We start from the raw sequence: 27734 nt of genomic DNA on the forward strand, positions 1-27734 counted from the left end.
TGAAATTGCAATATGTTCCCTTAATTTTATTCTAGTATTTTGGGGGAATACATTTCTCCAAATTCACAGAAATCTTCCACTTAAGTATTCTGTTTTCAAACTGGGCTGGTAAGTCAACTATTAACTCCAGGCTGCCTCCTAATCATCTTTATTGCACCTACCTGGTCTGATTACATATATGAGAATCCTACTTGCTTATTCCCTATGCTTTCTTTTCCTCTCCTGAGACTCAGAAGATTGAAAGCAATACTGCTTCTCTCTGCAGCTTTTTTGCAGCAGACTCCTCTAGAAGTGCTGAATGTGTTGTGACACTTCCACTTATGACATGCTTTTTCATGATTGAGTACACCAGTGAAAATGGAGTAATTCCACCCAGGTGAATGTAGTTTCATTGGAGAAGGACAGAAGAGGTTTTCTGTGGTATATGAGCATCTACGTCATTATAGGAAATATTTCTGTTCCACAATGGAGATGGAAACATTTTAAGTCCACTACTAGAAAAATATATATTTCTAATATAGGTGTTAATTAAATCTCAGTACTTCAAAGCTGTTGTACAGTACAATAGCCCTTTAAACTTTGCTTACATGGCTATTGCTTTATTGATCCTTTGATATTTGGTGGGTACACTAAGTACAATTGTGGTAAAACAGCAAGAGTTGGCAGAAGTCCTTGTATACTTCTTTGTCCTCATTATAAACCTATTCTGATCAATATTTAACACTTTTATTCTCAGTAGAAATCCCTAAACCTGGTCAGTGGAAAGATGGTAAACTTCATACATCCTGGCTTTATTTACTTTAAAAGTGCCTATAGTATAACTTTTTATTTACTTCATTCTGTCTACAAAAGAACCCCCCCCCCCCCCCCCCCCCGCCAAACCAGAAGTAGATTTCTTTGAACAGGCCAGAAGACAAAACATACCTGCCTTTGTCAAACTCCTTAGTATCGCTGTGGGCTACTTGACCGTGCCCTTGCCTTCCATTAAAGAACCCTTCACCATCAACGCCCAGGAAGCGTTGTTACAGGAATAGGGGCTGCAGCAGGCTGGGGGCTGCTGCTCTCCTCCCTGGCCTTTTGCTCGGCTCTGGTTCCTTACGTTGGGAGGGGGGGTCCCTCTGCTCGCCCCCTGCCCCGGCCGGGCCTCCTCAGCGCCCTGGGAGAGGCCGGGGCGGGGCGGGGCGGCCGCGGGCCCCGGGCCTCACCTGGCGGCGGCATGGCCGGACCGGGCTTGGGCGGCGCCGGGGGCAGAGTCCGTCGCGGGAAGCCGGCGGCAGGAGCGTGCGGCAGGCGGGGAAGATGCCCCTGGGGCTGGGGAACAAGAAGAAGGGCAAGGCCAAGGACACCTCCAAGCTGGTGGACAGCGAGGCGGTGGCCCCCGCGGCCACCCCACCGGGGACAGCGGTAGCCCCGGCCGGGGCGGGGAGCGCGTCGCGGCTGCAGTTCCACGCGCAGCTGGCGCACGGCAGCCCCACGGGCCGCGTGGAGGGCTTCGGCAATGCCCGGGAGCTCTACGCCAAGGTGGCCGAGGCTTTCGGCATCGCCCCCGCAGAGGTACGGCCCGGGGGGGTCGGGGCGGGGCCGCGCCCTCACCGCCTTCGGCCCCCTGGCGCTTAGCCCGGCGCTGGGGCCGGCGTTCGGCTGTCGGGTTGGTTCTGGCCGCGGGGGTGCTCGCCGGCTTCGGAGCAAAGCGACGGAGGCAGGAGGGTGAACGGGTGCCCGGGCGTTAAACCTGGCCCCTTCGTCGGGTCTCCCCTGAGCGGGGTGGTGGAGGAGGCTGTGCCAGACAGTTAGATTTGAAAGACATCTGTTTAATCGGGGTTATTTAAACCCAGAAAAGGATTATTATATTAATGGTTTATTTCTTTTTTTACTCTTCTGTCTTTTTGATCTTTTATTTTTTGTTTGTCTGAGCTGAGCTTTAAGCACTTGTTTGGATTATGATTCATTTGTAAATGCATTGTTTTCCCTTAGTTGAAAGGCAGTGGCCGTATCAAGTTCTTCCTACGTGGTTCTGTGAACCTTAACCTCTGAGTGGCAAAATGAAAGAAAGTGTTAACATTTCATTAGGTGTGCAAGCAGCACTTCGACTTGTTTTCTTATTTGTAGCTGGCTCTTCTGAAGCTCCGTAGGCTACTATGACAAACTTTATTCTGTAAAATAAAGAGACCAAGCAGCGTTTCTAATGGTAAACTATAAAAGTGTTGGTAACAGCGAATACAGTTTAACCAGTCACTGGTGCGTTAAGTAATTAAGCAATATCTTCCCAGCTGCTTTCTGTCTGGTTTTCTGTTTTCTTTCTGTGAGATACTGTTCCCCTTTTGTTCTCTGTTCAACCTCCAGTTACTTCTTCAGCTCTCAAGTTCTCACAATTCCCAGATTATGTTTTAATTTTCTTCCTTTCACCGATGAATTTTTGTTACTGATCTTGTGGCTCTGCTTACTTGAAAGAGTAATGTTCTTCTGGAAATTCAGTTTAAGATGAATGGTGCACTTCCTATTTCTCCTGTTAGATGGAGAATCTGACAGTAAAGTGTTTTTTCTTTTTTTTTTTTTTTTATTTTTATTTATTTTTATTTTTTTCTTCTCTCTCCTCTCTCTTCTTTTTCTTCTTCCTTTTCTTTTTAGAGGAAGCACCATGTATTTCATGGGCATCAAGGCACTGCCAGTCTTGTGCCTAAACTACAGAAACCTTTTTCTTGTCTTTCTCTCTTTACTGTCCCATTCCTGTTTGGGTTTTATTTTTTAAAATATGGTTTGTAGCTGGAAAAGGATGGGAAATTAGTGCTGGAGGCACTGAGCTTATTTTATTTTTTTATTTTTTTTATTTTTTAACTCAAAAAATTCAGTAGGCTTTAAGAAACTATACTGTACAAAATGAAAATAGTGATCAAAATGACTTTCTGATGTAAAGGTGATTAAGCTGTGGAATCTGGATCTGAGTCTTGTGAAAAAACTAACAGAAGAAAATAGGTGAGTGAATAGCAAGGGATGCCATGAAACATGAATTTGCTGACAACAGTTGAGCTTGTTGGAAATAAGAGGAGACTAGAGAACGTGCATGGTATTGTCTAATAATTAAAGCTGCTTTTGTACAGTTAGGCATAAAGAATAATGCCTGAACCTCTGCAAACTGAAAGAAAGACATTGAGGTACTCAAATGCCACCTGTAGGTGTTATCCGTCTAGGAAAGTTTCTGTGACCTAGCTCTCCTGAAGCCTGTGGGCAGTGATACCTGAATGCCTCTGGAAACAGGTACTATCACAGAGATCTCTGCCCTGCAGTGACCGAGGTGGAAAATAGCTGGGGGAAGGGGTGTGAGAGAAGCTCCATGGAGAGAGAGCAGTTGGCAAACCAATGCAAAAATGCATTTAATGTGACGTGTGAGTTTACTGCAACGTAGGCAAGGGTATGGATTCTTGGATAAGTTCCTGCTTAAGTGTTTCAGTACGGTACAGGATGAGCTATACTTGTAATCTGTCATTTCTTTTGACTCAGCATGGTTATAGCACCTCATTTGCTCTTCATATCACGTCCCACAGGACCAGCTGAGCTTAGCTTCTGCTGGAGAATCCTTTCCAGACTGTGATTGACTGCCAACAGTGACATAGAGAAGCTTGTGTAAAACATGGTATTTGTTGGACAGACACTGAAGAATCAGTGCAGAGTGACAAAAACTTCTGTGCAGACCTTTGTCATAAGTAGGGTAGGATGGAGTTGGAACAACAGAGGTGTGCCTTCAGAGAGGGACACTCCTTCACAGACACCTAGCAAACATCAGAGGAGTGAATCCACAACAGTGGCTTTCTAAGGCTTTCCCTGTACTCATCTCTTCTTGTCTAGGTATTTTATTCTTCATCTGTCTTCTGAGGTGAATAGCATCTCAGTCCTTTTGAACCTTTCAGCATGCATTTCTGCCCACCTCTCTGAGTTTTATCATGCCCCCCCCCCTTTTTTTTTTTTTATTTCCTGGTCCAAACTCAGTGTTCTTCCCACAGGGAGAAGTGCAGCCCATATGACAAATAAACAAGCACTGACCAAAGGACAGTGTGGATCTGTTAAAGCATCTGGTGGTGGTGTGCTCCTGTTTATTATTATAATATTATTCTAAGTAGCTAATCAGGTGTTAGAAATGTGAATATTAAAATCTAAATGTGGCAGGGCTATTTCTTGGTCAGTTGGGAAGCGAATGGCAAATAACAAGGCATATGAACTTCCAGTTAATGTACTCATAACTTGTACTTTTGATTATTCTGTTTGCTTTATAAGGTGAAGTATGGTGAGGTGAATTGAGTGCTTAATGGGTGGGTCTATCAAGAGCGCATGAAGGCTAGGATTTCTTTCAGGGTGAAAGAAATTTCTTTTCAGGGTGAAGCCTTCTGCTTCATAAAGAGAATAGAGGATCAGGGAAGCCTTCCTAGTAGCACCAGGAGCAGAAATGCAGCTCCCTGTTTCTTCCAGTGAGAAGCGTTCAGCTGCTGAGCTTGTGCCCTGGCTGTTGTTCAGTGGAGCTTGCCTCCTGATGCTAAACAGTTAAGTGTGCTGTGGGGCACATTAAACTTTCATAGAAGTGTTTGATTTAAACACATTCAATTTAAACTTTTATAAAAATACTGGAAAATAAGTCACTATGTTGAAGTTTAGGTTTATCAATAAGTAACCTTTTTACAAGAAAATAAAAAATCCAAAGCATGTTTTAAGAGGTTAGAGAAAAGGGTCAGCTTGTGAAATCCTCATCAGTAAAATATTTGGAGTATCTGCTTATCTGTTGAAACAAATTGCTCACAATCTCTCCTGCAGATTGGAGACTTTAAATGAACGAGCCACCCCCAACCCTATGGCAACAATTGTTTGCTTGCTGTTCCCTGAAGTGGTGCTTAAATTTGATACTGCATTACATGTGATGCTTGCTGTGTTAATGACCTGTATTTCAGATACCTTTTAGCTGTATGGAAAAACTTACACTAATTCTTGTGTGTTCTGAAATTAAACAACAACAACAACAACAAAAGGCAACAAAATACTGAATGCTTACTTTACAATGCTTTGATTGTGTCTGGGAAGGTGAAGTTGCCTATTTGATAGAGTGGCACACTATACCTAAGAGGACTTGGTTACTTCTCCTACCACTGCAACTAGCCAAGGATCCCACATTTTTCTCAGGGAGGATGAAGTGAGCAAGGTAGCTAGAAAATGTGTTGGTGGTTTCTTGATATAGATGACACCTACATATAGAGGGAAATATGTAAGTGGGTGTTATATTTTGCTCAATAGTATAAATCCCATTTCTGAGCTTCTTAAAGTGATTATAATGCCCTTTATAAAGTTATGAGATCTACTGATTTGAAAAGTGCTTTTAATAGCTTCTGAGCATGTTGTCAGTCAGTCAACTTATTTTTGAGTTCTTAAGGTTTAGGCTTAATGGAAGCTGAGAATGTCATTAATATATAGGATATGCAGTATGGTGCTGCCTATATACTTCATATAACACATACCGTAACCCTCTTTCTTAGTTAATATAGTTTCTTACTTTATGTAATGCACTGTAACAATGTTTTTCTTGACCAATGTCTCTTACTATTGAAAATTGGGATGCAAGGAATAATTTGTTAGCAATCTTACCTGACGGATCTATTTTATAAGGTTATATACAAGCCCTCAGTCTTTGCCAGGCAAATGGAATTTCCTTGTTCTGTCTGCTGTGCAAGATAACTCTGTGAAGGAGGTATCCTAGATACTTCATGGCTGATGTAACAGTTATGATTTATAGTACCTTGCTAAAACTGGCACGAAATATCACAGCACTGGTATGCTGAGTTGAAGATCAAATGCATGTGAAGGGTGAGGGTGAGAAGAGAGAGAGAGACTTTACAATGAAAATTACACATTGAATCTTTCTTGTTTCTTTTCTGGGTAAGAAAATCACTACTTAAAATTATATAAAGATTTGAGTGAATGGCAAGGTGTACTATAGTAGCTGTTGTTTAATTATTTAAGTATATAAGCAGTTATAAGGTACCTATATTAAGCTTACACAACACTTATGAAAAAATATAATTTTTTCCATTGTCAGTCCTTAGTCATGTACAAATAAACCTGTGCTGTAACTGATGGTGTAACTGTATATTATTGTGGGTGGATAATATACAGTTCTCTTTAGTACATTACTCTTTGAAGTTATCTGTTCTGAGAAAAAGCAGTTGTTCACTGAAGAGGATGAAGAATGATTTAAGTTTTATTTTTGACTGGTTGATGCTCTCTCAGCCTTGTAGTTAGTATAGAACTGACTCATAGAGAATTCTGGAGACTTATAGGCTGTAGGGAGAATGCCATCCAGATGAATGTCTAAAAAGAGAAACTCTGGATCGAGTTTCTAAATATCACATTTCTGCTCTGTTGCCAGTTGATCTATTCAAAGGTGTGACAGTAGTTACTAGATGATTGTGTATTTGACAAGGTCAGATGAAGGGTATTAATACCTAAAATGTAAAGCCATAGTGCTTGCTGTTCATTGTAAGAACAAGAACTGAGTTGCAGTTGTAAACTGGCCAAGTTACGTAGCTTGAGAGAAAGCTGAACATATATATGCATTTTATATAATCTGTTTGAATTGAACTGTCTCAGTTTAAAACAATGTTGATGATTAAATATGATTACTATTTATAAAATAAAATTTAATTTTACTCTTAAAACTAGCTGAATTTCTCTAGATGATACTGTTGTTTGAGCATTGGTTAACTGGAAAACTTTAGCATTACCTGAGAATAAAACTGATGTCTGTTAAGTGTGTGCTGTTGTGGCTGTCATTATTAAAGCATTAGGCTGGAGTATTTCAATGGATTATCAGATAAGCAATTAGACTTTTAAGTAGTTTTATTTAAAAATAAAAACAACTAAAGACCCAACCAATCCAAAACCACCATCTCACTACTAAACTTTTTTTAAGCAAAACCAATCAAACAAACAAGTATTTATATAGAGTCCAAGATCTATAAAACTTCAGAAAGTGAAAGCTCTCTGTGAAATGCATTAGGAAAAATATTTCCCCCTCATCTGGCCTGGAATAGACCTGAACAACTTAGTGGCTTTCATTGTAGTTTTCATGCTGATACCACTTCATCCACTGATACTGGAATGAAGGAAAAGGCATTTGAAGCATTCTGGGGGTGAAATCCCCATAACTTTCATAGGTGTGGTGAGGGGCAGCAGAAGGAAAGCCTACGTTTCCAGCAGAACACTGGGGGGGTCATAGGTCAGCCACTAGAGCAGCAGCTGACATTGCACTGTTTTTCTTGGATGCCATGTGTACTTCCTTTCATGTGTGGCCCTGGCACCTCTTTTCCTGCTTCCAAATTTGGACCTGTCAGGCAGCAAGGGGGGTCCAAGGTGTGTTCTGATGGAAAATTGTGTCCAGCAGATACTTCTGTAACCTCTGCCTGTATCTGCTCTCTCTTGTCCTGCCAGAGCCCCGTGTATCCTGCAGGCAGCAGTGCAGAGGTAAGAAGATGATGGCCTTTGGCTAGTGGCTTCCATCTGTGGCTCCTCTACCTGGGCCACATGGGGTGACAAGCCTCCTCCTCCTCCCTTGCTTTCCGTTGCACTTGAAAGAAGGTCTTGAGGGAACAGCTTGCATCAGAGAAATCAATTTTAGGCATTCTCCAAGCTTCTCCGGGGGCATGACTTTCTCTTGGCTGTAGCCCCGTGCTCTGGTGCTGCCCAGGAAGAGGCTGTGTGGGCCTCCCTCAGCCACTGCTCCTGTCCAGCCTCAGCTTGGAGAGAAGCCATCAGGTGAAGTTACCCTGTGAGGAGAAACTGTGGATTTGTTTCTTCTTTTTTTGGCTAGGCTATTTGCCCTTTGAGTACAGGCTGTGTTAGAAAGCCCAGAGCCTGCCTGGGCTGGCCCCATTCCTGTGGTGGGCAGAAGTGAAGCCTGACCCTGAGCAGTGCCCCTTATTTGAGGTGGGTGAATCACGATAAACAACATGGTGGTGGTTCTTGGGGGTTGCTCACTCAGGCCTCTGGAACAAGCTGTTCTGCTTAAGCTCAAGCTGCTTGTGTCAAGGTTGGTGCTGTGTGACAGGTTGTGAGATATGTCCCTTTCCTTTGCTCCCTGCCAGCTCTTATCTGCTGTCTGAGCCACTGATGCCTCTTGTCATGTGCGTGGGATGGAGACTATCACCTCTCCTGGGGCAGCTGAAGAAGGAGAGTTGTTATAATGTCAGTTACGGATCCGTCAATGTGGCCAGAATTATGCTCTATTTTTATCTTTCTATCAGCCTGTCAAGCTCACCAAGCCTAAATAAACTGTTAAATTTTAAGGTAGTGTATTTGTTTCCTTCCTGCACAGATCATGTTTTGCACTTTGAACACTCATAAAGTTGATATGGACAAGCTGTTAGGTGCTCAGATTGGCCTTGAAGATTTCATATTTGCCCACATAAAAGGAAAACGAAAAGAAGTCGAAGTTCTTAAATCTGATGATATGCTTGGACTTACCGTTACAGACAATGGAGCTGGCTGTGCATTTATAAAGGTAAATTTATTTATCAATTAAATGCTTCTTTTTATAGATGCTTCTGTAACTCTAAAGGGTTAATAATTGCTTTCAAACTATCAAATCTTTTAGCATATGGCAAGTACAAAAAAAATTGCTTTATTTAGATTCATCTTTTGAAATTAGCTCAGCTATTTCTGTGCTGCATGTCATTTCAAAATTAGGTCATTCGTTTGTTGCTTCTATAATGTATATCAGCTTTATAATGTGACTATTATATTTTCTGACCTATTCTGAGATGCTAGGTGTTAAATGCTACTTGTATCTGCCCCCTCCTTTTTTTTTTTTATTGATTTTTTTCTGATGTTGGTGAATAGTTGCTTGTAGAACATCTGTCACTTATGATAATGAGAACATGTTCTTTCAGTCTTTATGACTGTTCACAGGGCAGAAGCCTTCATGCTCAATAAGAATAGGTGCAAGTATAGTGCATTTTCAACTTTTCAAAAGTAGTATTTCCAATATTGGTAGGTAGGATGAGTTAAAATGTTGTAAGGATTTGGACTGACAGAATTCACCCCCAATTAACTTGCATAGAAAGTATAGGCAGCAACACATTCAACATACTAATCATAATTGCTCTCCTCATCATCCTCTGTGTGACCTCCAGACAGTCATATTCATTTTCTCCCCTTTTTTAGATGCTTTGCTTTAATCTACTTCAACTAACTGTTATTAGTGAAGCACTGGAAATCACCTTTGATTACTGTTGTCCCAATTACTAATATTATTACCGTTACAAACAGAGCTTCTTGTATGTGGAGGTTGTATACTCTATTCATTCCTTAGCTACCATGGATATAAAACAGGACATGGTCTAGAGATAGGTTTGCTTGTCTTTGTTGTTGAAAAATGCAATAGAGATAATACTTGACAAAACTGAGATGCAGTGGAGGTTTCAGCAAGTAGTCTGGCAAAATTGTAGCCTCATTTTTATGCTCGTAGATACAGAACTCTGAATTTCTAGTGGTAGCATCAGCATAGCTCATAACATTCAGTCACGCTGCTGCTTATGTGGCATTTTAAAAGAAGGCATTGAAAGCAGTGCTTCAGTGATTAAAGTTCACGTGTGCAGCATTGTACAGAGCATGACTCTGTCTGTGCTTGTTTGGTAATAGGGGGTGAGAGAAACAGCCATCACATACTGCATAATTTGAGCAGACTGGAAAACACTCACAAAAACAGCAAGCTGAAATTTCCAGTATTAAAAAATTGCGTGAATGAATTGTTTTAAAAAATTGTCTGAATAAATATGTCGTTGTCATTGCACTGATCCAGTAATAGGTATAATGAACGTGGTGCAGTCTTCATGGAAATGCACTTCTGCATCAGTTTAGAAGATTTTCTAGGAGCTTACTTTGTTACTGTGGTGTATTTAGCTAATGGCTCATTTTAAACGAGTAGAAAATAAATATGCAATTTAAAGGCTACATATTTTTTTATGTTTAGTCGTCCAGCTAAATCACTAAGCAGAAACTGTCTCTACTTACAAATAGTTTGATGGAATTACTTGCTTATATATTTCCTTTCCTTGAAATTTTGTTAGTGTGTTCCATTATTAATTAATGATTAATACTAAATTTACCTAATTGTGGGTTGATGCTAGTATGGGCTGCAGTAATTTTGTTGTGCTTTGTGTAACAGCAGTTTCCAGGTTTGGTATGTAACCCAGCCAGATTTTAAACCTGATGCTCTGAACTGCAGACTCTTTTGCTATGAAATTTGATGTTGTTGTTGTGCCTTATTAGTAACAGAACCAGGTGTTGTGCTACTTTCACAAATTTACTTTCTGGGTACATAGCTAGATGTAAAGATGTATAATGGAATCAAATTAGCCACTCAAAGAATAACAATAGAACTTGGAGCATTTTGTAGGTGCTTAAGATTGTGCTGTTACACCATGGTGTGTAAGGAGACATTTTAAAATGGTTTTGTATAAATAATTTCTAGCATTGCATAGGAAATATAGATCCTAGCTCCTAAATGGGCTGTAGAGCACTTGATACAGGCATATCAGTTGCATCACAATTACTGCGACAATGTAGCTTGATGGCCTCTGGTCAGTTAACTTGGAATGCTAAGTCATATTAAAAAAATTGTTTGAATGTTACACGTGTAACATAGGCAATATTACTTAAACAGTGTTGGTATATAGATCAAAGTGGAGAAAAAAAGGTAATGGGAATTAAACCAACACTTAGACTAAGCAGGAATTGAAGTACGACGGGCATGATTTTGAATCCTGGCACCTGGTAACAAAAATCATTTGAGACCTGGTTTCTTGTTTGTGTATGATACCCCCTTCTTCATTCACCGTAACGCTGCTTTTTGTTTTTTAATCTAGGTTAAACAACATTAACAAAAAGCACTGGAAAGAGTTAAACTCTGCCTGAAGCTAAAAATTTTTGCAGTATCTTATAGGATGGTGCACATTATCACACTTCCCACTGACTCTCTCATATGTGGGCTCAGACATGCACACATAAGCTAGAAGCAGGTTTTTAAGATTGTTATGCAGCTAGGCTAGGTGTTATAGTAGTAGGTGGTAGTATGTTTATCTTCCTTACCTCACTGTAAACTCAAAGTTAGCCTGAAGAAAGCATCAGCCTTTATTAAAAAGCACATTATTCAGGAAGATTTTGGAATGAAACTTGTATCTCTACAAAATATATTCAACATTCTACCGTGTCATATCTATTCTATTAAATAGGATAATGGGTTTCATGACTTAAGCATGATAAATATGACTACATTTAAAAGCAATAAGCAGAATCAGTGAAATCTGAAGTGTCCTTTAATTGACTTGATAAATCATAAAGATTTTTAATGATTGTTTTGTTCTTCTCTTTAAATACCACTTCACAAAAACTATAAATGCTTGCTTCTCTTACATTTTATGACCTTTAGGCTATTTATATTCCCTGAGATGGCATTTGGAAGCATTTCTTATCCTTTATTGTTATTTCAGAGGAAATACATTAATATGCAACTGTATAGCTCAGTGAGGAAAATGGTAGATTTTTTTTCACTATAGATAAGCCTTATTGAGACTATCCTTTACAATCATTTACATCATTAACACCATGTGTTTTTTTTTTTTTTGTATTTGTTTTGTTTTTTGTTTTTAAATGTCCCTGGACTATACTTGAAAAGAGAAAACTGCTGCACCCATGCCTGTCAGGCTTTTAAATCAAAGTAAAAAATCAAATAAACAATCACATTATCAGCACATTTGGGTTCAGCTTTAAAGCATAAAAATATTATCTTATTCAGAAACCTTAAATTCTGAAGTTTGGTTGTATTTTTTTTCCTGTTGCTGATGTTATACAGACAAAACACACTGCTAGCATAACGAGCTCAATGCTATTAACGTTAACTGACATTCTTGAAGCCCAGTTTCATCTCTTTAAAATTACTATTTAAAGAAATGTTACTAATTTTTTTTTTTTTAATTATTTTTTAATTATAGCGAATCAAAGAAGGTAGCCTTATGGACCAAATCAAAATTATCTGCGTGGGTGATCACATAGAATCTATAAATGGAAAAGATGTGTCAGATTGTCGGCATTATGAAGTTGCCAAAATGCTAAAAGATCTGGAGAAAGGTCAGATGTTTAAGCTGCAGTTAATAGAACCCAGGAAAGCATTTGGTGAGTGTGGGTTGTCTGTTCACCTTGTTCATTGAATCCAGCATCGTGTTGCATTGTAAGTTTGTTTTCAGGTTGCAGCCAGGTGTCAACTACATGTAAGTGCTACAAACCTACCCCCCCCCCCCCCCCTTTTTTTAACTTTGAAGTGGGAAATTTAGGCATGGATTTTCTTCCATCTTGCTTTCTTCAGCAGTCATCTTTGTGTGGTCTGAATCAGCCCTGATTCTCAGTTGTTTGATTCCTTTGCCACCACATGGTGGTGCAAAACAAGTACAGGAATTGTTTCACAGGCACAGTTTTAAAGCATGGATCACTTTACTGATCCTCAAACCTCCTCTTCTTTTTCTGCTACATCTCTTACATACAATTCCTGTTCATCTGTGTATTAGATTTATATATTTAAAGTTATGTATTTTTTATACATATATATATTTTATATACAGGAAGTATACTTAGAACTCAAGGAAATCATTATGACAAGCTCTATCTCTACCTACCACCTGCAAGCTCCATGAAAGTAATATTACATAGGAGAGATGTATACCTACTGCTAGTCCTTATGTACATTAATTTTATCAGTGTAATATAAATAAATAAAACTTTGTATTGAGCTTCGGGAGTCAAAGTAGAGACTGAGTTTTAATTTTTATGCTCTCAATTTTTAATGTTTTTATCGATTATCCACACAGTACTTTCCTCTAATAAGAAAGTTAAAAACATTGCTACATTTTAAGTATGTGTGACTTAATGTGCACTATCAGAGAGTTCAAAATCATCACCTTCATCACAGTGGCAAAAGTTGTGGGTTTTATTTTTCTGTTAGTTTACAACTGCTGTCATACACCAGTCTTGACACTTGGTGTCAGAATAACAGCAGAAATTGAAAATGAGAGAAGTTGGAAGACTTTTTACTTTTGGTGCTTCTGCACAAAATAAGAGTTATGTGTTAATCTCTAATACCTTTGGGTATAAGTTGATATTCCTGTTAAGTAAATATATGTTGTAATACTAATTTAGCATAAAGTACACGCATATACATTTTCTATGTACATACACAGAAAAGGAAACCTGCTAATTCCATGGCAATACATTTTACAAGACATTGAATTAAGACATTGAATTGAGCTTTTTGAACAGATTTTTGAAAGCTGCATGTTATTTTTTACTCTACAGAAACGAGCTTGGAAGTTACAGTATCCAGTGTGACAGGTTAAGAATACTCTGGCTCTTGCTTTAGGTGCAGCTGAGCTTTAGGCACAAATTTATATCTAGGGTTTATGCTGTAGCCTGCTGAGAATAGCCCCTGAGAAGATGACAAACAAGATTCAGATCCTTCTGGACACGTAGGTGTAGGATGCCTGCTAGTTGCCACAAAATCTGGTTTCTACAAGTTTGTATGGGTATAGGAATGAGAGGCAAGTCTGTGTCAAATTACTAGCTTTTATTTTTCTTCCCGTCAGTGGAATGTGGAGTAAGTATAACTTACTGGTTGTGTGTCTTCCTACCATGTGCATGCATGCTGTCACAGCACTCTAGGCAATATTTAAAGTACAGAATTAGGCTTCTCTGAATAAGATTTGTCCTTACCAGTCATAAGCTAGCCCTCTGCGAATTGGTGAAGAATCAACAGAAACAAAGCAAAGGCAGGGTAACAAAGTATAAATTTAAATTGTATGATTGTGAAAAATAGTTTCTGTCTTGGCTTTGGTGTAAGGTATTACAAATAAAGCTCATGTCATATCACGAGTTTTAAGGTGCTAGTGGTGACAGCTAGAAAAAGATGTATGTTGCATCAGGAATGGCTTTTTGAAATAAATCTAACAGAAGTGATGGAAGTTTTAAAGATGTTTTAAACTGTCCTTGAAGCCATGAAAGTGTTAAAAAAAAAAAAAAAAAAAAAGGTGTTGATCTTAAGTCTTGTATTTAATAGACTGTGCAGTATATATGTTAAAATAAAAATAATTAAAATTCATATTGCAAGGCTTGTTTAGCAGAATAATCTGTATTTTGCCCACCAATGCAAGAACAATGAGATAAAACCTACCTGGGCAAAGTAAAAACAGCTTAAGGCCTCCCTTTAAGAAAAGGAATACCCTGGTGGAGAAACTAGCACACTAAAAAAGTTCCACAAGTCTTTTTAGTACTTTCCAGATTAGCTATGTAACTCCTGTGTCAATAAGTAAAATACATCCTTTCCAGTCCTGAATGTAAAATTATTTTTTACATAGGAGGATCTGGATAGGCTGCACCGATGGGCTGAGGTCAACTGCATGAAGTTCAACAAGGCCAAGTGCCGGGTCCTGCACCTGGGGCGCAATAACCCCAAGCAGAGCTACAGGCTGGGAGAGGAATGGTTGGAGTGCTGCCAGGCAGAGAAGGACCTGGGAGTATTGGTTGGTAGTTGGCTGAATATGAGCCAGCAGTGTGCTCAGGTGGCCAAGAAGGCCAACGGCATCCTGGCTTGCATAAGAAGCAGTGTGGCCAGCAGGGCTAGGGAAGTGATTGTCCCCCTGTACTCGGCTCTGGTGAGGCCACACCTTGAGTACTGTGTTCAGTTTTGGGCCCCTCGCTACAAGAAGGACATCGAGGTGCTTGAGCGGGTGCAGAGAAGGGCGACGAAGCTGGTGAGGGGCCTGGAGAACAAGTCCTACGAGGAGCAGCTGAGGGAGCTGGGCTTGTTCAGCCTGGAGAAAAGGAGGCTCAGGGGCGACCTTATTGCTCTCTACAGATACCTTAAAGGAGGCTGTAGTGAGGTGGGGGTTGGTCTGTTCTCCCACGTGCCTGGTGACAGGACGAGGGGGAATGGGCTAAAGTTGCTCCAGGGGAGTTTTAGGTTAGATGTTAGGAAGAACTTCTTTACTGAAAGGGTTGTTAGGCATTGGAACAGGCTGCCCAGGGAAGTGGTGGAGTCACCATCCCTGGGAGTCTTCAAAAGACGTTTAGATGTAGAGCTTAGGGATATGGTTTAGTGGGGACTGTTAGCGTTAGGTCAGAGGTTGGACTCGATGATCTTGAGGTCTCTTCCAACCTAGAAATTCTGTGATTCTGTGATTTCTTATAACAGGAAGGCTGAGACGAGCCAAATCTTAAATGATTTAATACTCCATTTTCTGACTGGGGTGCTCTTGCCCAAGAATAAACAAGGAAAGTTGAATTTAGATAAAGAAAGCTATTGGTTTATTCAGATATTATCTTTGGAGACTTACTAGCTATGAAATCCTGACCTTGTTGAAACCAGTGGAAAAACTCCTACAGACCTACTTATGCATATGTTTCACCTATGTGACTGATAGTAATCAAACAGTTTAGCATGAAGCAAACAGACATGCCTCAGACGTGTGGCTCATCATGGCACATTTTGCAATCCTGTTTGTATCATATCTTCAGTCAAGGATGGAAATGTTGCAATTTAGTCTGCCTGTAAGGAGCAGGGTAAGTCTGTATTTGGCTGATGACTTCAGACATTATCTAATATTAAGTCTTTGTACTTTATTATAGAATGAGGTAAAATTAAATGAAGTGCAGATATGATGTGCAATAGGCTTCAATGTATATATCGGTCTGTAGAAGTCAAGTGGGTATCAAAATTAGAAGACAAAAAAATTGTCAGCAAAGCTAAAATGTTGCTAATTTATAATTAAAATGTTAAATACATCTTAGATATTGATTAGAATAAAAACTGAAATTAATGTAACAGCTGAAGCAGATGCATTATATTCTGATATAACACATACTTAAATTTGTTTGCCATTCTTTTTTCTTTTTTTCCTTTCTCTCTAGAAGAGATAGAACCAAGGTCCACAGGTGGAACTCTGACAGCGGCTAAAATCTCCAGAGGAAGAGAAACGCTTCGGCTGAGAACTAAAGGCCCTGCCACTGTGGAGGAAATGGTATGATTATTTCAAGACCTTTCAATAGTTTAATCTTCTAGCACCTGATTTATTCATCATCGAGGTTTATAAGGTAAAGCAGGAAGGAAAACTCTGGGTGTTACAAAGCCTGTGGGACTTATGACAAAGTCTGCTTTCTCCAAGGAGAAATGTTTACACAGATTTGAAGACTAGGAAAGATAGAATGAGGCTGAAGAATCTGGAAATGGAGAGCCTATACTCCATCTAGGTGATCCCATATGTTACATGGATAAAGTTAAGATGGATTAGACCAAGGAGTGTTGAAAAGAGGGAAGGTGAAAATAAAAGCAACATTTGAAAGGGTGGTTCTATATGTGACACTACAAAGTGTACTGGGATAATGTAAGCATGGTTGTTAGGAGAGGCTAATAATTTATATTGACTTGAATGTGTGTAAAGCCATGATTAGGGTCTGGAAGAAGAAATGTTATTTATTTTGGATCCCTCTAAAGCTGATGAGGATTTGGTAAAGATCTGTATTGTCAGGAGTTGGAAGGCCTGTGTTTAGTTTGGTGAATATGAGAGCTATGTGGTTTGAAGTTTGTAGGAATACTTGAGTTTCTGAGAAGAGGGGAAGAGAGAAGAATAACATGTTTTACTTCTAGGTTTTGTAAGTCTAGGCACTTATAAGAGTGAAGATAATCAGTATCCAGTTAGTTACTTTTAAGTCTGCATAGATACTAATCATACACTTTCTTTCTCTCCCTTTATTTCAACAAAGCCATCTGAAGTTGAAGAAAAAGCAATAAAAAAAGTGGATGAGCTTCTTGAAACATATATGGGAATAAGAGATATTGAATTAGGTGAGTTTTAACAGATACTTTACTACACGATGCAATCATTTCTCATTTTATATAGTATAAATAATATTTCAACTGTATGAAGTTCAACAAGGCCAAGTGCCGGGTCCTGCACCTGGGGCGCAATAACCCCAAGCAGAGCTACAGGCTGGGAGAGGAATGGTTGGAGTGCTGCCAGGCAGAGAAGGACCTGGGAGTATTGGTTGGTAGTTGGCTGAATATGAGCCAGCAGTGTGCTCAGGTGGCCAAGAAGGCCAACGGCATCCTGGCTTGCATAAGAAGCAGTGTGGCCAGCAGGGCTAGGGAAGTGATTGTCCCCCTGTACTCGGCTCTGGTGAGGCCACACCTTGAGTACTGTGGTGGAGTCACCATCCCTGGGAGTCTTCAAAAGATGTTTAGATGTAGAGCTTAGGGATATGGTTTAGTGGGGACTGTTAGCGTTAGGTCAGAGGTTGGACTCGATGATCTTGAGGTCTCTTCCAACCTAGAAATTCTGTGATTCTGTAATTCTGTATAAAATTTATAGGTTGTTTTAGTCTCTGAATGTAAGCAAAGTAAAACCTGTCCAGGATGTAGTCCCTCAAACTTGCATGTATTTCTCCAAATGCATCTCTCTGATAAAAAGGAAGAATCTCTTGCTAAAAGCCTTATGATGTAATTAATAAATCTGCTAGTCTTCCTACATATTAGCTATACTCCTTTGCATAATTTGTTTAGTTATTTGCCATTATCTGCAATCACTATTCTTTCTGGTGGAGCTTGTGTGTGGCATTTGAGGACTGTCAAGGACAAGCATGTCTATTTGCCTTTTTTTCCCCCTCTCTTTTGCCTCTTGTCTTAGACACATTAAAGAGATCACTACTTTTAGAATCTGAGACCTTTTTTCAGTGAAAGGGTAATTATTTAGCAATGAACTGATAAAGTAACTGCATAATGTATCAAATTATTTAAAGCCTGTATTCTGAAGAAACATGGGACGTTATCTATTATATTTACTAACATTAAAGTAATTTATAGTAACAGAAACTATTCAAACTAAGAGAAGCTATTTCAACTATTTAGTATGATAAGTTCCTTAAAACTACACCAAACTTGTCTCTGCAGCTGTTTGCCTCTCTGTTAATCTCACAATAACTAAATATGAACTTCTGTTTGTAAGGGAAGAGGTTGCTCATGTTTTTCAGTCTAGCTGAATAAAAATTGCCACAGTGAGAGCTGGGTGTAGTCCTCGTACAGTTTCATGGAACTGTTAATGCTGAGACAAAGGGCGAAGTTATTTATTGTTATAGAAATATTTAAAAATCAGCCAAGAATTAGGAAAGGATGAACTAAATGGAAAGTGATACTGAAAAGCAAGCCTTGAGAGAGAAGTGGCAGAGGCAAAGCAAAGATAATAGGTCTGGCATGTAGCTAAGGGCAGAGCAAGGGGGGTTGGACAGGCAGCAGTTAGCAGAGGAATGAGAACAATAGAAAATTATCTGAATAGCCCAAAGACCTTTGCTGGCTGCTCCTACTGGCAAGCATCTGATCAGCAGCTTCTACTATTTTCCTCACAGGAAAAATTGTAGGTAAGTGTTATTTGTCTCCCAACCTAAAGGTAAAGGCGGGCTTCCTGGCATGGAAGACAGAGCAGAGCTGCCCCAAACTTCATAATGCTGCTTTGCAGATGATAATCTCCCCATTCTCAGAAAACTAAGTTCTCAAAATTCTGTTCCCAACAATTTTAATGTGTGATGCCTCTGGCATGTAATATGCTGTCAAGAGCCCTGGGTGGTGCTGACCCGCTGCTTAGTTTTATTTTTTTTTTGCCATCAGTCTCTGGCTTAGGCTTCAAAACTCCCAAGCCTGGTGCCAGCCACCCCTCCAGGAGCTGTTTTGGTCCTGCAACTGTTGCAAGGCCCAGTTTGAGCCAGTCTGCTGCAGGCTTCTGAAGGTCCTTGCTAGTTACATCCAAGATCCCTAGACTCCTGGCCCTACAGGAGCAAGCAGCTGGTATGGTTTTGGTTTCTGTAGCCCAGGATCCTGAGATCCTAGGTTGGTTTCTTGGCATTTCAAGGTGCGCTGGGCTCTGCTGTGGGACAGGGAAGTGAGTTCCTGTGGTTTCTACTGTTGTTTTTCTTTTTCTTTTTCTTTTTCTTTTCTTTTCTTTTTCTTTTTCTTTTTCTTTTCTTTTCTTTTCTTTTCTTTTCTTTTCTTTTCTTTTCTTTTCTTTTCTTTTCTTTTCTTTTCTTTTCTTTTCTTTTCTTTTCTTTTCTTTTCTTTTCTTTTCTTTTCTTTTCTTTTCTTTTCTTTTCTTTTCTTTTTCTTTTTCTTTTTCTTTTTCTTTTTCTTTTTCTTTTTCTTTTCTTTCTTTTCTTTTCTTTTCTTTTCTTTTCTTTTCTTTTCTTTTCTTTTCTTTTCTTTTCTTTTCTTTTCTTTTCTTTTCTTTTCTTTTCTTTTCTTTTCTTTTCTTTTCTTTTCTTTTCTTTTCTTTTCTTTTCTTTTCTTTTCTTTTCTTTTCTTTTCTTTTCTTTTCTTTTCTTTTCTTTTCTTTTCTTTTCTTTTCTTTTCTTTTCTTCTTTTTCTTTTTCTTTTTCCTTTCCTTTTCTTTCCTTTTCTTTCCTTTTCTTTCCTTTTCTTTCCTTTTCTTTCCTTTTCTTTCCTTTTCTTTCCTTTTCTTTCCTTTTCTTTCCTTTTCTTTCCTTTTCTTTCCTTTTCTTTCCTTTTCTTTCCTTTTCTTTCCTTTTCTTTTCTTTTCTTTTCTTTTCTTTTCTTTTCTTTTCTTTTCTTTTCTTTTCTTTTCTTTTCTTTTCTTTTCTTTTCTTTTCTTTTCTTTTCTTTTCTTTTCTTTTCTTTTCTTTTCCTGACAGTACAGGATGACAGGATGGCTCTTGTACAGTACCAAGGAGCTCAACTCTAGAAAAGAGTTGACTCAGCTGATTGCCAGGTACCTGGTAGAGTTCTTCTATGAATTCCATGACATTTATATATATATATATATATATATATATATATATATATATATATGTATATATATTTTAAATCTGATAGCCTTGCATCTTTCAGTGAGTAGCTTGGAAAATTTCAAAGAATGTCTTTAAAGAATGCTCAAAGAATGAAGAAGTCTTTGTCCTCTAAGCCACTTTCTGCTTCCTAACTGGGTTGTTGGTTTGCCTTTCACCTCTTCCTTCTCTTCCTCCCACGAAGGCAGTTAAACAAAGAAATTGTCACGAATCAAAGACTACAGGGCTCACGTAACTCTAGTTTACACCTTTCATGCTATTTCCTAAAGTTCAAATCTTAATCGAGGGCTGATGGTGATGGGGGGAAAAAAAAGAAAGAAAAAAGTTTTATCACTTTTAAATAATTAAACAGCTCTAGGACTCTTTAGGAAAGGAGAGCTAATCACCTGTCACAAATCTGTTCAATTAACATATGTCAGTTTTTTATATACTGGATGTGATCAGTCACCCATGAAAATGAAATATGAGGAAAGGATTCATTCAGAGAATGCCAATCACCACTCAGCTAGAAATTTCGCTCATTACTCAAGCCAGATTAGTTGTAAATGCAAGTCATCACAATGCGACAGCCGACAAGTGATTAAGATCTCAATCATTGCTCACTCCCATGCAGTTCTGTTTGTCAGAAGCTCTGGTTGTCAGTTAATATTGCTCTTTCATCTCCATTAAAATGACACTTCCATAGTGTGACTGAATCCTGAAACAGTGCCCCAATTTTGAGCCAGAAGTTAGAAAGAAAGGAAAGAAAAATAATGTAAAATTACAGACAGAATTAAAGATGAGATAAAGCCCTTAATTTTTGCATTGTTAAGTATCTTGACAGTTTCAAGGATGGCTGACTAAATCCACACACAAATCCCTGAGTTGGATGAAAATGCTCAGAAATGGAAATACATATACTTTCTTTATATAGGGCACAGGTTTTTATTTTCAGGGATCTAAATGCTTTTGAGATATATGTATCTGCCTTTTGAACACATTTCTACCTTTTTAACTCTTTATTTTACTGAAAAAGGAACTTAATCTGTGGAAGAGACACTTGGCTCTAGAAATGACACTCGGCTCCCACCCACTTATTTTATGGACACATGAGAAATTGGGCCAAGACTTAAGCTTTCTTTAAAAAAGAAATGCACCATTGAGGGCTGCTGTAGATTATTTTACATCTTGTCAGTGTTTTCTGGTAGAGGAAAGTGAACAGTTGATTAATTGGAGGGATGCAGGAAACAGTGTTAGTAAGGAATGCTGGTTGCATTTCTTTTTTAAATCAGTGATGTTTGAATTGATAGGCTGTATTTGATATCAAAGATCATGGGGTGGGAGTAAGCTTGGGTCTTTGGCTTTCAACCACAGAGTGCTACCAATGGATAAACTATGACAAAAAGGCTTCCTGTCCAACTTTGATTTTTTTTTTTTAACTCTCCTTTCAGCATCTTCTGATATCTACTGATATTTTAATCTACTTTTATGCTTTTGTATGATTATTTCCTTTTTGCTCGTTTGTTTAATGTTGTCAGGTATTACACACCTTTTTATATTCTCCAACTACATTTAGAAGAATTCAAATCTCTTCCACTCCTGATTTTATTTTTCCAACTTTTCATCTAGTCAAAATATCCTGACAGATTTAAATTTTCCTCACCTAAGTTTCTTTTCTTGGATCCCAGCAATATTGGATAGATATTTTTATTTTGAAATGATTGGACTAAAGTGATATTCTCCTTGAATTCATTGTTTTCTGCTCTTCCTGTTGCCAAACTTCCTTCTCCAAAGGATTACAGTTGTTTGTAGTTTCTTCAGTTTTTGTTTCATAATTTTCAGGTTGATTAATTCGAAACACTGAACACATATATATATTTTATATAGGAACAATCAAAAACAATGTAAATACACTCTAGGGTATATTGTTTCTGACTCTTCATTTACTTCGAGAATTCTGAGTTCAATGAAAAAGGAAAAAGCTGGTTAAACAAGAAACTTGTTTTGTTTTTCTACTCCAAGAAGAATTAGCACTTAGTACAAAGAAATGAGAAGAAGAAAGGATGTTTTTAATGTTTCCTTGAATGCCAAATCTGACAATGTTCAACATGAAGCTAAAACCAAGGGAAGTTGAACAGTGAAAACTTTAATGGTATGCTTCTTTTTCTGTGATGTTGTTAAGGAAGGTGGATGAGACTTCTAGCTCCTCTAAAGTGTCAGGCCAGAATAATTTGATAAAGGCAAAGCTTCTGATAGCATTACATTTAAATAAATATTGAAATTTCTGCTAAGGCTTCTGAAAGTTTTTTGAAAGTTACAGGATAGGATATAGGTAGCAAAACCCTTATGTAAGGTGGTTATCAGTGTCCTGGTTTTGGCTGGGACAGAGTTAATTTTCTTCCCAGTAGCTGGAGTGGTGCTGTTTTGGATTTAAGATGAGAATAATGCTGATAATGCACTGATGTTTTAGTTCTTGCAGAGCAGTGCTCACAAGGACTTTTCTGCTGCTTGTGCTGTCTGCCAGTGAGGATAGCTGGCCCAGGCTGATCAGAGGGATGTACGATAAAACAGGGCATCATGCGGAACAACACAACTGGGGGCTGGCCAGGGGGTGGCTGCTGCCCAGGGACAGGCTGGGCATTGTTTGGCGGGTGGTGAGCAATTGCATTGTGCTTCACTTGTTTGTATATTTCTTTATCATCTTTATTATTTTCCCTTCCTTTTCTGTCCTGTTAAACTGCCTTTATCTCAGCCCACGAGTTTTACCTTTTTTGCCAGTTCTCTCCCCCATCCCACTGCAGGGGAGAGAACCAACAGCTGTGTGGTGCTGAGCTTCCGGCCTGGTTAAACCACAGGAAGCAGCATCAGTGGCAGGCAGATCACAACTCTCAGGGCTCGTGCCCATGCATCTGTCAAAAGTTGACAATGAGGATTTTGTGAACAATGATCTTTGAAGTTATTTTCAAGGGATTAGGTCTAAAATGCCAACATATTTTTTGTTCATATTCTGGGAAGCCTGATAATGAGTTTCTTGGTTAAAGTTGAGAAGACTTAATTCCTTTTGTTATGTTTGAATTTACTGAAATTCACATTCTATGCAAAATTTTCTCAGGTATGAGCATTGCTGGTAGTGGGATTTTAAAACAAATATCTGAAAACAATGGGACTCTCTGGATTGTGTGGAAAAATATTCTCCGTGTTAGAATAAAATTCCTGTAATCACTTATTGTGCAGCTGTTACAAGAAGCAGTGGGGGGGGAAAGGGAGGGCAGTGGAGGTGATTTGGCATGGAGCTATCGCCCTCTGAGAACCAGTAAAGTTTTCTTCAGGCTGGAAAGTATCTGCTAAATGCTTTGGCAATCAGTACTTTTTGATTTGATTTGGGAATTACACATTGAAAATGTCACTGTGTAAACATGCGTATTCTGCACAAAATTTCCAGCTGTGCCTCCGAGGGGATGCTACCCCATGCCTGTATGTGTGCTAAGTGCCTGGAGAAATAAGAGTATGTACACTGTGTGATTGAGAAGGCTAGTCTGCTTTAGTGTTTCTGTATGTATGAAACTAGTGAGACAGGGTTCAGCTTTGCACCTTGGTATACATCAGTGGTAAAACTTGTGTGCCAGTTATCAGGAAGGATTGATTGCAACTTGCATTACCGTTTGCTGAACGGTAATATAATTCTGCTGACACTAGAGGTCAGCACCAAGCTATTGAAAAGGTTCACACGAGCAGTAAAGATCCTGCACTTTTGCAGAAGCAGATTTCATCGTATCAGGTGAATCTGGAAGGGTGATATGCATTAATAAATATCGTACATTGAGCATGCTCTGGATGTGCTGGTTACAGTTGTTTAATTTTATTTGAGGCTGCTGCTCTCAAATGGCAGTGGAATTATGATTCCTTGTCAGGATTGAAATTTGTCTTGTATAAGTTTGGTAGTTTTTGTTTTCAGGTTTGTTAAATCTCTAAAACGGTTTTTAAGGTTCCATTTCATAATTTGGGAAGCATGTCTCAACATGTCTCAACGTTTGAAGAACATGTCTCAATGTTTGAAGACAATTGTGTTTGAAGCAACATTCTGGGTTAAGGTTTCCTGTGCAATTCTGAAGTTCCAACCATACCGATTCTGTGATTCAACTAGAGCAGTTGGACTGTAATATAATGATGTGTTGTTGTTTTATCACTGCTCTTAGAATGTCATATGGCTCTTTCATTTATCTTAATCAATTTATATCAAAACTGGCTGAATTCCTTGCTACCACTGGTTCTACTGTAACGGTCTAGATCCTCACTCCTTTGATCCTCACTCCTGTCTCTTTTTATGATGTTGAGGAACTGTATCTCGACATGTTTTCTCTTGTGTCTACATTGTCTTTCACCTTGCACAGCTATTCTCCCTCCAACCTTCTTCCAGTGTCTGTGTGAAATAACTTTGTATCCTGGTTCACACCAGGAAGTCTGTGAAGTTTAAATTAGGCCTTTCACCTCATTCCCTCCAGGGTTGTCTCCTTTGTAAGTACCTTATTATGACTTTGGATTGAGAGACAGAGAGTGGCATTGATAGGACAAATATTTGTCTTTCACTTATGAGGTTCAGAGTCCTATGATTAATGCCAATTTCCCATCTAGACTGCTGTGAGTCAGTGTAACAGGAAGTTCATGGTTACTTCTTTCATGAAAATAGGTCCTGAGAGTCCTTGAGAACCTCTAGTGGTGCCCAGGAGGCTGGGTTACACTTCAGTTGCACGCTGGTTGGTTTGTCAAAATTTATGTGGATTTTCTCTGGGCTGCTTTGTGTATACTGGCATACAGATTCTGTTCACAGAATCTCACATCTCACATCTGAATGTAGTTAAAACTGAAACATCAAATTTCTTCAGAATTGCTGTTGCTGACATCTACAATGTGGAATATATCTCAGGTTTGCTCACAGCCTTTTACAAGTTTGCAGAATAGTGAACACTATTTGCCAGAGGTTTGTAACTGTCAATAAACTTGATCTGAGTTTCAGGTTAACAAAATGTTAAATACACTTAATAATACTTCAGAGCAGGGAAAGTTTATTTTGTATTTATTAGTGAGATTTTGCCATTTCAATACCACACAATGTATGCGGTACATAGTAGACTAGATTGTCCTAATGAAGATGGCCTTCTGTGGCTTCAGGATTTTCCTTTCTCAGGCACTGTAATACATGTTTTTCACTCAAATATTCCTCTAAAAAGAGGCTAGAAGCAATCAAATCTTTCAAGTTTTAAACATTTTGCAGTTTAAGGCAGGTGTATAAGATAACAAAATGAAGCAGACTTTGAGAGTTTCATCTATTGTACAATACTATCTTTTCTTGTGAATATGAACAGAGACTGTAGAGCAGAGATACAGCAGCAAGCCTTTTCCCATGCTTTTGTAGAGTTTGAACCATGGAAAAACAAAAAACAAAGAAACCAACAAACCAAAACAGCAAACAGTTGAACCAAGAAATAAACAAAACAAAACAAAACACAACATTCAGGTATGCCTTTTGATCAGTAAGCTCATATCAGACTCACAGAAGTTGGTAACACACTCTTGTAGGCTCATGCTTTGTGTGCCTTCAGTAAAGAAGGCTGAAATTAATTTAGCAAGATAAGAATGAAGGTTGGTGGAACTACAAATTAAACACCCCCCAAGCAAATGGAAGAATATATAATGTACACTCCAAGAAAGCTCTGCCATTTAGTGGGATAGAATGTAGCTACTGCAGGTGGATTTAAGTACATATATCCTATGGAATCCTAAATTTGGAAGATAAGCTTTAAATACCCTTATCTTTACTGGGTTTTGAAAATAAACATTTGAAAATTATCTTGGCTGAATGTTAGCTGTCACTTCCGTGATAATTTTAACGTTTGTTTGTTTTTAGCTGCAACAATGGTGGAAGCTGGAAGAGACAAGAAAAACCCAGATGAATTTGCAGTGGCATTGGATGAAACTCTCGGAGACTTTGCATTTCCAGATGAGTTTGTCTTTGATGTATGGGGAGCAATAGGAGATGCTAAGCAAGGACGACTGGAATGAGAATTGTGTGTCAATCCCTATTCAAAAGTACAAAATGACTTTCAAATACATCAGAATACTAATACTTTTATTGTTATAAATCTAGGGTGCTCTGTATAAGTATTCTTACCAGAAAAATTCTATTGCAAAACAAGGTTTTTAACAAATATGAAGATAAACCCAAAGTTTTGACAACTGCACACTTAAAACAAACTACATGTAGAAATCAATGAGAAGATTGCGTCAAGATGTATACACACATTTTATGAAAATTAATGTGCTTAGATATCAATATTTTGAAGTGTTAGACATGCAACAACAACAAAAAAGGCCTATTTTATCTCTTTTTCTTTAAGAAAGGTTTATATACTTGATGGAAAACTACTCAGCAAGACACTGCGGTTCCATGGTCTTTTCTTGTTCTTATGTGTTCAACCACACCGAGAGCTGTGGAAAACCTGAAGCCTTAGGCATTTATACTGTTTGGCTGTATTTATTTTTTTCTGTAGACAAAGCTGGGAATAAGCCACCCTACTTCCGGAAAACCTGCATTCAAGAAAAAAATATTCTTCTGGGACATTAGAACTATGACCTTAAAATGAAAAAGACTTTAATTTTTGGTCAAAATACATACTGCCTAGGTATTTCTGAAATGATTAAGTATAGTAGAAATGCCTAAAATAGGAATCTGCTGCTTTATTCAGATGTCATGTTATCACAATAGCAGCTGCATAAGAAGAAACAAATGTTAATATTGGTTACTATTCAGATATTTGAGTAATATATGTAATCTTACACTGGAGGCTGTAGTATGTGACTAAGTGCTTTAGTAATCTTTGCATATGCTAAACGCCTTGCTGAGATCCTGGGAAGTTCCCCCTTTGTCTTGTCTTGTCTTTTTTTTTTTTTTTTCAACATGGCAACATAGATATATTTAAGGTGTTCAAAATCAGCAGATACTATTGTAAAGTCACAGTTTGGATGAAAATGTGTGCCCAAAACCTAATCAATAAACTAAATTGATTTTAGATGTTAAGATTTCAAATTATACTGTACATAAATATTTATTCTAACTGATGGTGTTTTACTAATAAATCTCAGATTATTAAAAATGAACTGTCTCTTTTAACGTATCTACTATGTCTGCATTTGCCTTCCTGTTCACTCTGTGTTTAATCAAGAACAATGTTTTGTTTTTACTCATAACTGTATTCTTTTTCAGTTTTTCCTGTGCTGGATTCTAATCAAGACTGATAGTTGCTCATTTATTTAGAAAACGCTGTTTTCAAGAAATTATTGCAGTTAGTGATCCTGATTAAATACATATATATATATATATATGTATGAAATTTATATTTTAGCCAAATAACACATAATGAGTATCCTTGAAAATGAAATTGAACAAAAATATGGGGCCTGACTATGAAGTCTTGTAAACACAGTTCTCTGGTCTTTTAAGGGGGATAATCTTCAATTTCAAAAATGCTATTGTTTATTGTTTTGCTCTTCTATCTGCAATTTAAGAAAAAGCTTTTGTATAATTTAGATATTCCTTTTTATGAAATAGGTAGTACAGAGATGTATGGAGGTCGTACATTATATTCTATTTAAGAAAGTTCATAGGTTTCATAATTTCTATGTACTAGTGCCTCATATCACCAGTATCAGCAGGGACTAAATATGCATTTATCTTCAAATAGATGTAATAGTTATTTCTATATGTAGAAATACATACAGATACAAACATTTAGGCTATTTTCAAGCTGTAAGTAGCAAAAAAATATATAGTTTTACAAGAA

At 38.2% G+C, this 27734-nt stretch overlaps 1 protein-coding gene across 2 annotated transcripts; it reads left to right on the plus strand.

Moving 5' to 3' along the window:
* Positions 1 to 994: 994 nt before the first annotated feature.
* On the plus strand, positions 995 to 26834 carry GIPC2 (GIPC PDZ domain containing family member 2). Of its 2 annotated transcripts, none has more exons than XM_032192699.1 (6): positions 995 to 1554; positions 8348 to 8533; positions 12024 to 12204; positions 15985 to 16094; positions 16837 to 16918; positions 25802 to 26834. In XM_032192699.1, exons 1-6 carry the CDS (start codon positions 1300 to 1302, stop codon positions 25954 to 25956), a joined length of 969 nt encoding a protein of 322 aa, XP_032048590.1. In that variant the 5' UTR covers positions 995 to 1299; the 3' UTR covers positions 25957 to 26834. The 2 variants fall into 2 exon arrangements, with proteins under 2 accessions (XP_032048590.1, XP_032048588.1); XM_032192697.1 differs by having other exon boundaries at positions 1225 to 1554; positions 15988 to 16094.
* The last annotated feature ends 900 nt before the right edge of the window (positions 26835 to 27734 follow it).

The sequence above is a fragment of the Aythya fuligula genome, chromosome 8 (genome assembly GCF_009819795.1).
Source record: "Aythya fuligula isolate bAytFul2 chromosome 8, bAytFul2.pri, whole genome shotgun sequence".
NCBI lineage: Eukaryota > Metazoa > Chordata > Aves > Anseriformes > Anatidae > Aythya > Aythya fuligula.

Excerpts from the sequence above, each read along its gene's own strand:
- GIPC2 (XM_032192699.1), top strand. The coding sequence starts at position 1,300 with ATGCCCCTGGGGCTGGGGAACAAGAAGAAGGGCAAGGCCAAGGACACC. Across the intron at positions 12,205-15,984 it reads AGAACCCAGGAAAGCATTTG|AAGAGATAGAACCAAGGTCC; the intron begins GTGAGTGTGGGT and ends CTTTCTCTCTAG. Across the intron at positions 16,919-25,801 it reads AATAAGAGATATTGAATTAG|CTGCAACAATGGTGGAAGCT; the intron begins GTGAGTTTTAAC and ends GTTTGTTTTTAG.